Source organism: Mastacembelus armatus, chromosome 3 (genome assembly GCF_900324485.2).
Source record: "Mastacembelus armatus chromosome 3, fMasArm1.2, whole genome shotgun sequence".
Taxonomy (NCBI): Eukaryota; Metazoa; Chordata; class Actinopteri; order Synbranchiformes; family Mastacembelidae; genus Mastacembelus; species Mastacembelus armatus.
The window spans coordinates 4226814-4238908 of record NC_046635.1 but is presented as its reverse complement, the minus strand read 5'-3'; the positions used below and the strand labels follow the sequence as shown (position 1 = coordinate 4238908).

The window sequence follows — 12095 nt, the reverse complement described above, 5'->3', positions numbered from 1 at the left end:
CATGTAGACAATTATATGCCAATAACATAAGCTGATGATATTGACCTCATCTGCACAAAATCACATCTTCGAAGATCCTACAATACCACATTTTTAAAGTTTTTATTCATGAACACTTTTATACTAATGGTATTTTTATACTTAGGTATGTGTATTTTGTACTATCTAGTCAAAGGTTAACAGCCATAGGTAAACAAGTTAATGATATTGCTAGATAACTGTAAATTTCTCTATATACACTTAAAGTTTGGAAAGAAATCATCTTTAGATTTGAATCGTTAAAGGTTTAATAGTTGAAACGTTTACTAATCTGCTTGATCAGGACTTTGTAATCGTGGTTTGTGGATTCATATAATTCAAAATCCTGTTCGTGACGTATGTGCTGTCAGATCTTTCAAAATGTGCTCCACTAACTTCAAGAGGAATGGACAAAATGCAAATCTTCATGTAAAATAATTTAAACTGTTTAATTTAATTTAAACTGAAAAATGTGTGTGAATTTATCAGTCAGTCCTGGTCATTAAGCACGTCTTCCCTGCCCTTTAATTCACTACTAAGACTTTTACTCTTGGTCAGATGTGTTGTTATACTAGGTGTGCAACCAGCTCCAGCCTCCATTTAGCATAATAACACTCTTTGGGCTCAGGGATATATTGCAAATATATGGAAATGTCTACATTTTCCTACATTAGCATTTTAATGGAGTAAGAGACCATCTTGTGATTAATTTGCCTGCAGATGCGTGTACAAACACAGTGCCCACAGCTCTGGCATGACTTCTCCCTCCCTCTTTCTCTTCCTCACCATTTCCTGCATGTCCCTGCTCTCTCTCCCTCCGTCTTCCATCGCCACTCTGTCTCCATAGCCATCCACACGTAGAATTTGCATGCAAAGTGATGAAATCACACAGGCGTACACCTGTGCCCGCAGAACACACCCTACACCCATTTGAAACCAAGTCGCACATTTACATCCTTCTTGCACCAGGGTACATCTGCACATACACTACTTTTCAAAACATAAATGTGTTTTCCAGTAAATAAATAATGCATGTTGATCGTATTGTTCTCAGAGAAGCAGAGAGAAAAACGATGAGGACCCAGAGGAAGATGATTCACATCATTACACAAAACTGAATATTTGGATTTGCCTCAAGAAATGAAACTCAGCTGCAGCTTAGAGGTGATGACCCTCTTTATTCTAGTAATAATGGAGGGCAATAATGAAACCACTTGATTAATTGTAATACTCCCCTTATGGGCAGACTGGGAGATTTTTTTCTCTTGCTTTAAAGCAGCCATGCTCTCCTCACTCCCTAATCACACTCTATCACAGACTCTGTCTTTTCTCTGCTTGTTTACTTCTCTCTGATCTTCTGATTACTGTTTAGCACTGATTCCTTTCTGTCTCTCCCATTGTTGTTGCTTCTCCTGTTGCCTTGCCTCCTACTTCTTTCTCTCTCTCTCTCATTTTTCTCTGTCTCCCTTCCCCCATTTCCTTGCCTGCTCTCCTGCTTTGATTTTTTTATGTTTTTTTTTTTTTTATTTTGTGCTGGAAAAGGCTGAGCTGTTGGCCATATATGTGCTTAACCAGGATTCTAACACATTATATTTTTTTTTCACAAGAGCTCAAGTGCATGATCTAAATGAAATCCAATGTTGTTTGGTGTGTCCTTGCTTTCTAAATAATGCATCTGAACAAGGCTGCTTCCACAGGTGAACTGTAGGTTTTTGTTTTGTTTTGTTTTAAATACAGCTTGTGAAAATGAAAATGGTCTAATTATAAACACAAAAAAGCAACTGACTGCCATAAAAATGGTACAGTAGAAAAAAATGCAACATAGTATAAAAATGTTCCACAGATTCAGAAATGTATATAGGCAGAATCTAAAGCTATTTGCATCTAGGTTTCTCTGACATCAAAAAAATAACATCAGGTTTAATTTTACATTGTGCTTACTGTACTAATGCCAGTGTTGCACCATGCGGTCTTGTTTTCTGCTTTATTTTTCACAGTTTGTTTTTTTTTAGTTGCAGCCTTAAATAAAGCTGCTTAAGCTTACAAAATGTGCTGCTCTTTTTCAGTTCCTCACTACAACTGTTCCACAACAGTCTTCACCCCTTTCATTTTTTTACAGTACTTGATTTTGACTTCATCCACGCTATGTACTATTTCAAGACTAAAGTAATTTTAGAGCCTTTAATAAGCAGCAGGATTGTTGTTTTATAAGAAAGTTCCCCTGGTTCTCATTTCCAAACACTTCACACAAGTAAGTAATGTGTGGAAGTATAGTGTTAAGTCTACAGTGTAAGGTTTGCAGGAGCTTCATTTTAATACACCTTATATGCACAGAGGAAGGAAAACTGTTGTCTCACTATAGAATCAATTCTGTCACTGCAACATCAGTCCAAATGCTAAGTGCTCTTAAAGCTGCAGTGGTATATATTTCACCAGGCATCTTAAAATATGATGGCTTTGGTCCACAGATATAGATGTGTTTTATGAGATGAGTTATTGGGAAGAAATGTAGCTACTGGAATTGCAGTGCATGTAAACGTGTCTGATTTCCTGCCTTAACCTGATTTCTCACAGTAACCTGGTTTCTTGTGTTTATGTAAACGTAGTTATTATCACACTCAGACCTTCCTCCCTTCCTCCCTCTCCCTCCCTGTCATTATCTCATCCATTCCCTCCCTCCCATACAGTCCAGTCCTCTCTGCAGAGCCTTACCAGTCTGTGGGATAAAGGTTAGTTAGCACAAAGTTTAGCCCCACCCGTCTAAACTGGTCTTGGCTGCACCACTGATTGATTTCCAGTCTCACTGGCATTATTATCCTCTGTAGTTATTATGGATATAACTGTGACATACATACATACATTATACATGATTTACTCACCATAGCTTCAGGAAGAGCCTGCTGGCCCATTTCACATTTGATGAGCATTTCATGCATAATGACTTGTTACATGGGGAGTTTGCTGTGAAATTCATACAATGGAGAAAATTCATGTGGTAAAGAATGTCAGCCTAATCAAGATTTTTGAACACTGCTTCATTAAAACATTAATCAGCCCATGATTTTATTTTTGTGTATTCTATCAGTGGATATTTTGATTATATTTTGGAGTATGTCAGCAACTAACCAATGTTTTTATTTTCAGTTATCCTACTGGTCATTGCTTTGATTGATTGATTGATTGATTGATTGATTGATTGATTGATTGATTGATTAATCATTTTGGTTCATAATACAGATTACTACGGCAGTCGGCAGTGTGTTATTTTATATTTTTTATCTATTTGTTACTGATTAAAAATGTAGAAAAAGACAAAAAAAATAATTGAATGAAAAGCCATGTTCAAAATTTTGACCCGTACCGTGTATCACCACAATCTTGCCAGTATCTGTAAACTGATTGCAGTACCACATTCTTTAAAAGCTCTAGGCCCGCAGCTTCTTTAACCTCAGAAAATAATTATAGCACCATTGTAAGTTCAAACAATCACAGCAGCATTTATCTAATACCACCCAGCACTAGTTTAATAAAGTCCAACCAGCCTCAACGTCTTCAACTACTGCTCACTTCTGTAACACTTTTAATATATGTTAAACCTCAGAGAAATCGCATCCATTGCAGTTTGGCACATGTCCTCTTTTCCCTCCCAAATAATTTTCATGTTTAGTGAAGAAGTCTGATCGTAAAAAATAGAACCAAAAAATAGAACCAAGTTCTCATGGCTGAGGTTATCCATCCCCCTGCAGTGTCCTTGAGCAATCACTTAACCAGTAGAAATAAGATGTTCTGTATGTTGTGTTTACCAATGTATTTGCAAGCAAGTAGGGAAAGATAGTATATCATGCACATTATCTACTATTTACAACAGTTGTTGTGATTATGTTCAACATAAACCATTAAAGCACTTCTTCACTTATCAAAATGTAACCTCAGATTTGCCGGCTCATACTCTCTGACCCTTTCTAATCTAAGCAAATCCAACAACTCAACCTTCTCACAACAAATGTACATCAACAATAGATCCCTAGCTGCCCTGAGCTATTAACGCTCTGCACAAAATGGCCTCTATGGCTCACAGCCTATTAAACCAGGATTTTCAGCTGTGTCCCAGTTCAGGGGCCACATCCCTCAAAGGACACGGTCTACAATAGTCTACGAAGACCGCATAGGCTAAACTATGTGCTGAACCAAAATGAGACAGACTAGTCTACAGAGGATTTCCTATTTATGTCACCAACCTTTCCCTCGCCCTACCACTGAGTTACGAAACAACCGTCACAGCTGCAGGTCAACCAGAGTTTGACAATGGCACTGGGATGGCACAGGCCAGATCCACTGATCCATCACTTGAATCTGGTATATTCACTTTTTGTCACTGGTGCACAAAGAATGTTGGGATATGTTCGGCCAGGAAGGACACAACAGATAAAGCGTTCTTTTCCTGAGGAAAGAAGGCCACGTATGAAGGAGCGTTTGAAATGGTACAGTCTTGTTGCAACACTGTGATACAGTTGGTCTTCAAATGCAGCCTTCGAACGACGCGGCCCCTGATTTGCGGCATTTTCTCATAAGCCTAAGTTGGTACATCATCAACCCCAGGATCATTATTATAACTCACCAATTATTACTTGTGTGGCTGACCTCAAACATAAGCAAAACTGTTTTTTACACTAATCCAACGTTTAACATTGCTGTTAATGTGTGTCATCACATACTGATTGGACATGGTGTATGTTCCATGAGGCCAGCTGTAAAGATGTTGTGAAATGCCTGCTACAGTATAGACATTGACAGGGGTAGTGGGGCCAGACTGCCAGCCTAAGTGGTCCTATAAGAACAGTGCGATGCCTTAATGAGCCCTGTCAATATATAGCTGTACAACACCCTTATGCCGATAATAAAAGGTAATTACTGCTGTTGTGGGGGAGGAAGTAATACTTCTGGAAAGTTTTCAATTGCCAGTGTGTGAGTGTGTGGGTGTAACATCCACATCTGACCTTTTGTTGTAGATTCTTCTACCACCGTAGTTTTAAATTTGAGTGACACTGAAAGGATTTCTTTCTTTGCTCTACCTCTGAACACTGTATGTAGAGTTTGTGCATGTGTGTGCATGTGTGTGCGCTAAGTGCAGTGTACCGAACAGAGAAAAAGTAGCAAAGCCACTAACAAGTTAATAAACTCCAGCTGGGCTTTGTTATGCTGAAGACGGGCTATAGAGTCGACATTCTCTGCAGCTTAGTACACGTATCTCCTCTTCCAACCAGGACTAAACCCAGAGCCAAGAGTTTTCTAGGATTTTACTGACTGTAGAGTCAAAGTCATCATGGGAAAATATCATATTTTCCATAGTAATAGGTCTCGTTAGCCACAGGCAAACTTGTTGATAGTTGGCCACATATTTCCACTATGAAATGATTTAATACAATGCATTTACAATGCATTTCAATGTAGCTGTAGAAGAAAACTTTCCTGTAATGTAATGAGTGTCTTGAGACCAGATGGGACCAAACCAGCCCCGAAATCTGGGTCAAACATAAGTTTGTTACCTGTGTTCCCATCTTTTACAAAACTTAGATACATTTTATATTAATAGACATAAACTACATCAAAATCAGGTGCCAAAATTGCCACCATCTATCTCATTCTCACACATTATGTGGCAACATATAGTATCTTGTGGCCACGTAAAATAGTATGTTTTTTATTTAGTTTTACTCTAATCACTAATAATCAAAATATAAGCTTTATTTATTTTATTTTAAAATATATTTTTGTAGTATTCATTAGCAACATGACATATGATTTTTGCTGAATTTTGTTATATATCAGTGTTTTGAGGCTCCCTTCGTATTTGACCTTGGTTAAGCCAGAACTGGACCCCCTTGGGAGGCAAGTAAGGTCGGGCCTGACTAGTACTTGGTTGGACAAATGCTGCAGGAGAAAAAATAAATAAAATAAGCATTTTGTGGCTACAGTTGTCGCCATTTTTGTTTTGTCCAGTTACCGTGGTTACAGGTGTCATTTTGAGCGGGCTAGTGAATCTGCATCTGGATTTACATTAAAATCCTATTCACAGTGTTTAGTGCAAGAAGCTTGTTGGAAAACATTAATATAGGCAGAGGTTTACAGCAAACACCTAGAGGAAGATTTAGATGGTTGACTGCCAACATGGAATATATGATTTATTTTATTTATTTATGTATTGATATAAACACAAAGCTGGAAATTTACATTCTCAAGATGTTTGCTTAAATAAAACAATGCTGGCTGCGTAAGGAAGAGTATGATGCCAGGTTTCAGTACTTCTCAGCCTTACTTTTAGTATCACAGTGTGTCAGACAAATAACATCATGATGTTGATGCTTTACACTGTGAATGCATCTTAAACCGCTAGAGATGAAGAAGCCACTTTGGGAGTGTGTGTGTGTGTGTGAGAGAGAGAGAGAGAGAGAGAGAGAGGAAGACATCAATCAAACCTCATTTCAACCCTCCTCATATCTCTCCTAACCACACACATTGAAACACCAGAAACAAATCCATTGCCAGAGAGTGAGTTATAGAGTGATGGTGAGATGAGGGGAGAGAGAGCAAGGGAGGACAGAGTGAGAGAGCACTTTCTATTTATAGCGTATGTACCCGGAGAGGAAGAAGACTGTTGTTCGAAAGCACATTCGCTGCATATGATTTTGTTCTGCAGTACACAAGCTGCCGCTCAAAAGACACAGGAACAGAACCATAGAATAAATATATGCCATACAAATTATAGACCATGTGGGTGGTAAGATGGGTCATTACTGGGAGAAGTAATGGCTGTTTGAAAGGATGATGAGAGGAGGAACATTATTGGTCCACTAATCATCCACAGGCGCTGTGGACTTCATCCCCCTCAATGCCCTACATGGAAAGAAATGACCTTTCTGTACTTTATGAGCATCGTTGTGCACATATATTCTCAGCATGTTTTTAAAGCCAACACTCACTGACATTCAACAGTCAACATCACTAAGTAATTAAAGCAACAATCGTGACTCGTTACAGGTAATATTGTAACTCATCTATTTACGCAGCCTTCAGGTCACACAAAATATGACACACAAAGGAGATAAAAAAATATCCCAGTATTTTACCAATGGCTCTAAGGGTCTGAATGTGTGTGTGCAAATATGTTTGCATTTATTATGATTAAAACAAAAATCCTTATCAGCCTTATCAGATTAAACTGTCAACATGCTTTCTTTTTTTCCTGCTGATTTGTAGCGTGCTGGTATTACTAATATGAGTGATGAGGCTCTAAAAGCCTCATCACTCATATTTTTGATTGTTGACGTTTTTCAATGTGTTGTTTTTAACTCAACATCAAATGATAAAGGATTGAACAGTATTTTCATTACACAGTGGAACACAGTCTCTCATGTCTACATAATGTATCGTGCTGATATGATAAAACACTCAGTTAAACAAAGGTCAGAGGAGAGACTTGTTATAAATAGTACAGAGAACCGTTTGAACTGATAAAGACCTGATAACGTGAGTTTGGAGGTTCATTGTCATTACTGTCAAATGAATATAACTCACTGAAATGACAAATGGTTGTTTTTACTTTTCTGTTTATGTATAGATTAAACAAATGAGGTGCAACGTGTGAATACTTGAGTTTGATTGGTGCTGGTAATTCTTTTTTTTTTTATCTTTAGACAGAGCTGAGAGCGGTTTCTATTTAAATCCAGTCTTTATGCTAAACCAGTGCTTCCCAATCTTTTCCTGCCCCCTCCTTTTAAATAACAATATTTTCAAGACCCCCCCCCCCCCCACCCCACCCCACGTCCATGTGTGCAAGCATGCCTCATGATCCCCCTGCAATTGGCTGAGTGTCCCCTCTATGGGTCTCGCCCCACACTTTAGGAACCACTGTACTACTTCAAGATAATCATCTCCCAGCTTCATCTGACCAAACAGACATGAGGGTGGTATTGTGCAAACACACCACCTTTTCTTGCCTTTGTGAACCTGCTGTCTCTTTAATGGAGGTTGGGTTAGTAGCCGCAGTTATTTCCAGCACCTGTGGGTGGGCTTATAAATAGATCACACACACACACGCATACATTTTCTTCTCTGTCTTCACCTCTATGTGACATGGTCTGGTTTGACATGCAGGTGTTCTTTAGCTTTTGATAATTTCATGCGTACAACATCTACGTAATGATGCAGGTATTTATGCACTTGCTGACATACTGCTATGCACACTTCACTTTTATGTTGTACGCTCATCTGTATATTAAAACTGTGCTATTCTCTACTGTTTAATTTAGTTTTTTTTCAACATCTAGCGGTCACAGATTATTATAACTGGCCAACATTTTGTTACTATTTAAATCTCTGCACATTAAATGTGTATGTTGGAAAGTAGAACATAATTTCTTAACGTGTTTTAATAACTTTCCTAGTTATTAAAAGTCTCTTTCCTTCCTGGCTCTCTCTCTGCAGCGTCAGACAACAGTCAGAGGTTTCAGGAGACATGTTTTGCCTTTGCATTAACGCCACAGCAAGTTCAACAGATCAGCAGCTCAATGTAAGAGGAAAACCACTCAATGCAGCATGCAGAACAGTTTATGAATAATTAATAAGCCTAGATGGTTTCTACAGACAAGTGGTGATAAATCTGTCTCTGTTCTCAAAGGGACATCTCGGGGACCAAATGTGACTTCTCAGTTCAAGTTCAGTTGCGGTTCTGCCTGTCGGAAACGAGCTGTCCTCAGGAAGATCATTTTCCACCCAATCTGTGTGTGAAAGTCAACGGGAAGCCATGTAACCTACCGGTAAGGAGTACTGCATTAACAACATAAACAAGCAGCAAAACACCCTGTTTGTAACCGGATCTGGAGAGTGACAGGCTATTCATCTCACTTACTTCACTTTATGATATTTGCATGAAAAGGCACAATTGCTCTTTTCTAATATCATGCCTTTCGTCAAGGGTTATCTTCCTCCAACCAAAAACGGCGTAGAGCCCAAGCGGCCCAGCCGGCCCATCAACATAACTTCACTGGTCAGATTGTCCACCACTGTCCCCAATACCATTGTGGTATCATGGACCGCTGAGATCGGAAGGGTAAGGACCAAAGTATCTCTTTCTGATAAGGGACTTTTCAACTACCAATTTTGATGAACTTTTAATAAAAGATGAAGCCATCCATTAAGTATAATCCTCAAATATTTGCTGACAAACGCTTCTCTATAGATTTGCTTTTTTCTTGTCCTTCTAAACTCATAGGGTTTATCTTGTCAGGTGTTATGGGACAGAATAAAAAAAATATGGTGACCTGTTTTTGCCATTTTATAGAGTTTATGCTAAAATAATAGTTGATCAGGCAAATCATTAATTGCAGACCTAATTATCACATTTTTAATCTAGCAAATTATGCTAATTATGGAATATGCTTATCGGTTTATAATGGATGGGTAATTTTAATGTGAATAAATTTGCCAAATTATGCATTTGGAAATTGCTTCTAAATATGATTACATTGGGTATTGTCTCTGAAGAGGCATCACATGCTGTTCTGTAGTTATAGTATTTACATGAAGACACACACACAACAAAAGTAATGTTGCATATCTATATGACCTGAATGACAGTCAGTCAGTAAACTGGATGCATAGTGGACTTAAAGCATACTTATATATATATATGTACAGTCATAAATTTCAACACTACACTCCTACTTCTTAGATGGCTGAATGTGTGTGTGCATTTGTGTGGGAAGCAGTTTAAAGCCCAAGGAGAGTGGGATTTCTGGCCACCAAATAAGTTAAGTTCTTAAATTCAAACGTCTTTGACATAAGCATCAATAGCCAGAACACAGAAAAAAGAGTTGATGTGCAACTTTGTAAAAAAGCCCTCCTGTATGACCTGATATGGCCAAAACATATGCTGAGTGAAAGCTGATGGCCCAATTTCTGACAAATTTTGCTTTTAATGTAACATTTGCTTGTTTTCCAACTAACCCTGTTCTACGTACTGCTGATTACCAGGATCAGGTCTGTTCATCGATTCAAACCAATTCTCTTTGTTTTCCCTCACTCTACCCTCATCTGAGATGGTGTCTTCTGGCTTCTGATTGGCTGAGCCTTTATTTAAACTCAATCACATATGCTAACCTATGCTGAGGTGGGTGGAGCTGACACTGCTCCGCACACCAGCAGTAGAGGGCAGTAAAGGCACTAGACTCTGCCTCAGGACTCTGCCAGGCAAAAACAAGTCTCTATGTGGGATTTTAAAGTATCACTCACTTTGGACCTGATGACTTTACTGTATGTATTCCTGATGTGTTCACAGAGTTACTCCATGGCAGTCTATCTGGTGAAGCAGCAGTCGTCAACAGTACTGTTGCAGAGACTACGTGGAAAAGGCATCAGAAACCCAGACCACTCCAGAGCACTCAGTAAGGGCTGTCTCATCATCCTTTTTAGAGAGCATGATCCACATTTAATATAGTTTCATTCAGAATTTCAGTGTTTACACTAGAGCTTTCTTTGCATTTGAAGGTTTGGACTTTTTTATTTAGCAATAATGTGACACAGGACAGCATGTTACTACTGAAACCTAAATTAGTTTGAGTCGAGGTGCAGACCACAGCAATCTCTGTTTTGTTATCATACATAAAAACAGCCCCAGTGAGTCTGACTTAGTGATGTATGCAGCACATATTTAAATTTGAGAGAGTACTGGGATTGTATCAGTGGTCTTTGTCAGTTGATGTCAGTAGTTGAGGCTTTTTTAAAATTATTTATTTGTTGTTTGTTATCCAGCTAAATTTCAGGATTTTGTAAATTAAGTACATATTGAATGGTTGTTTACTATTTGATAATAAACTTGACAAAGATGCCAGTAAAATTTCTTTTATTTTTCTCTATATAACTTCTTCAGTTGAAATAAATAATACTTTGTGTTTTAAGGCAGGGAGCCTACGTGTTCTTTCTTGTTAAAGTTTTCACCCAGACACATGGTCAAACTGTTTCTAATTTCAGATGAGGAAACAGTGCATTGTGAATCACACAGTGACGTATATATATCTATGTAGATTGTACTGCGTGGGGAGATTGAGATGTGAAAAGAGCTCTGTCAGCCTCACACCAAATGAGGAGGTCTTGAATGTATTTAAGTTCATGACCTCGGTTTCACACCAGCAGTAAAATAGCTGTAGTCTAAAATGAGAAACTAAGCACAAAAGGCATTCTGCTGCTGTTTCAGTGAATCTTGTGTCTCTGTTCTGCAGTCAAAGAGAAGCTAACAGCAGACCCAGACAGTGAAATAGCCACAACCAGCCTTCGAGTGTCGCTGCTCTGCCCGGTAAACATGCCCCCTGATCTTCGTGACTTTAAGGCAATGTTTAGAGTTTCAGTCATGCCGAAACATGCTCATCCATTCTTTAGATTTTTCCCTTTTTTATATGTGATTCAACATGTCCTCATGCACTCCTGCTGTGTACATGATCCACCTGTCGAATTGTCTTCTTAACCCTTATCTGTGTCTTCTCCATGTGGATTTGTCATGTTCATGACATGAATCCCATATATCCCTGCTGTCTGTGTATCATCTTCGTACCCTGACTGCATCTTTGTACACACTGTGCAGCTGGGGAAGATGCGGCTGATGATCCCGTGCCGAGCGCTGACTTGTTCCCACCTGCAGTGCTTTGACGCCACACTCTACATCCAGATGAATGAGAAGAAGCCCACCTGGGTGTGTCCTGTCTGTGACAAAAAGGCCCCGTATGAACACCTGATCATTGATGGGTAAGTCGCCCAACACCCATCCTCCCATCCAACAGATGACCTGTTTGACCAATTTGGAACTGGTGCAAAGACTGATCAAACTAAGCAGCAAATCTAACCTAAATGTGGTTGAGCAGTCTTGTTTTTGTTTCAAACTCTGGGTTCAGTCTTGTCTAATTCTAGGAAAGAAAGCAAAAAACCTTTTTCCCCCAAAATATTTAACTATTCCTTGAATGTTGGTTGAGCAGCTAATTCTTCAAAAAAGAAAGGGAGGAACAGATCAGTTGTTGTTGGCCTTGGAT

General features: G+C 38.8%; 1 protein-coding gene across 2 annotated transcripts in view; it reads left to right on the top strand.

The window, feature by feature from the left end:
- Nucleotides 1-12095, top strand: part of LOC113137883 (E3 SUMO-protein ligase PIAS1-like) — a 43700-nt gene that overhangs the window by 22362 nt on the left and 9243 nt on the right. For both annotated transcript variants that reach the window (XM_026319823.1, XM_026319822.1), the window contains exons 3-8: nucleotides 8503-8587; nucleotides 8696-8834; nucleotides 8993-9127; nucleotides 10355-10460; nucleotides 11295-11368; nucleotides 11654-11814. In XM_026319823.1, the coding sequence (XP_026175608.1) occupies nucleotides 8503-8587; nucleotides 8696-8834; nucleotides 8993-9127; nucleotides 10355-10460; nucleotides 11295-11368; nucleotides 11654-11814 (700 nt within the window). The remainder of the gene's footprint in view (nucleotides 1-8502; nucleotides 8588-8695; nucleotides 8835-8992; nucleotides 9128-10354; nucleotides 10461-11294; nucleotides 11369-11653; nucleotides 11815-12095) is intronic.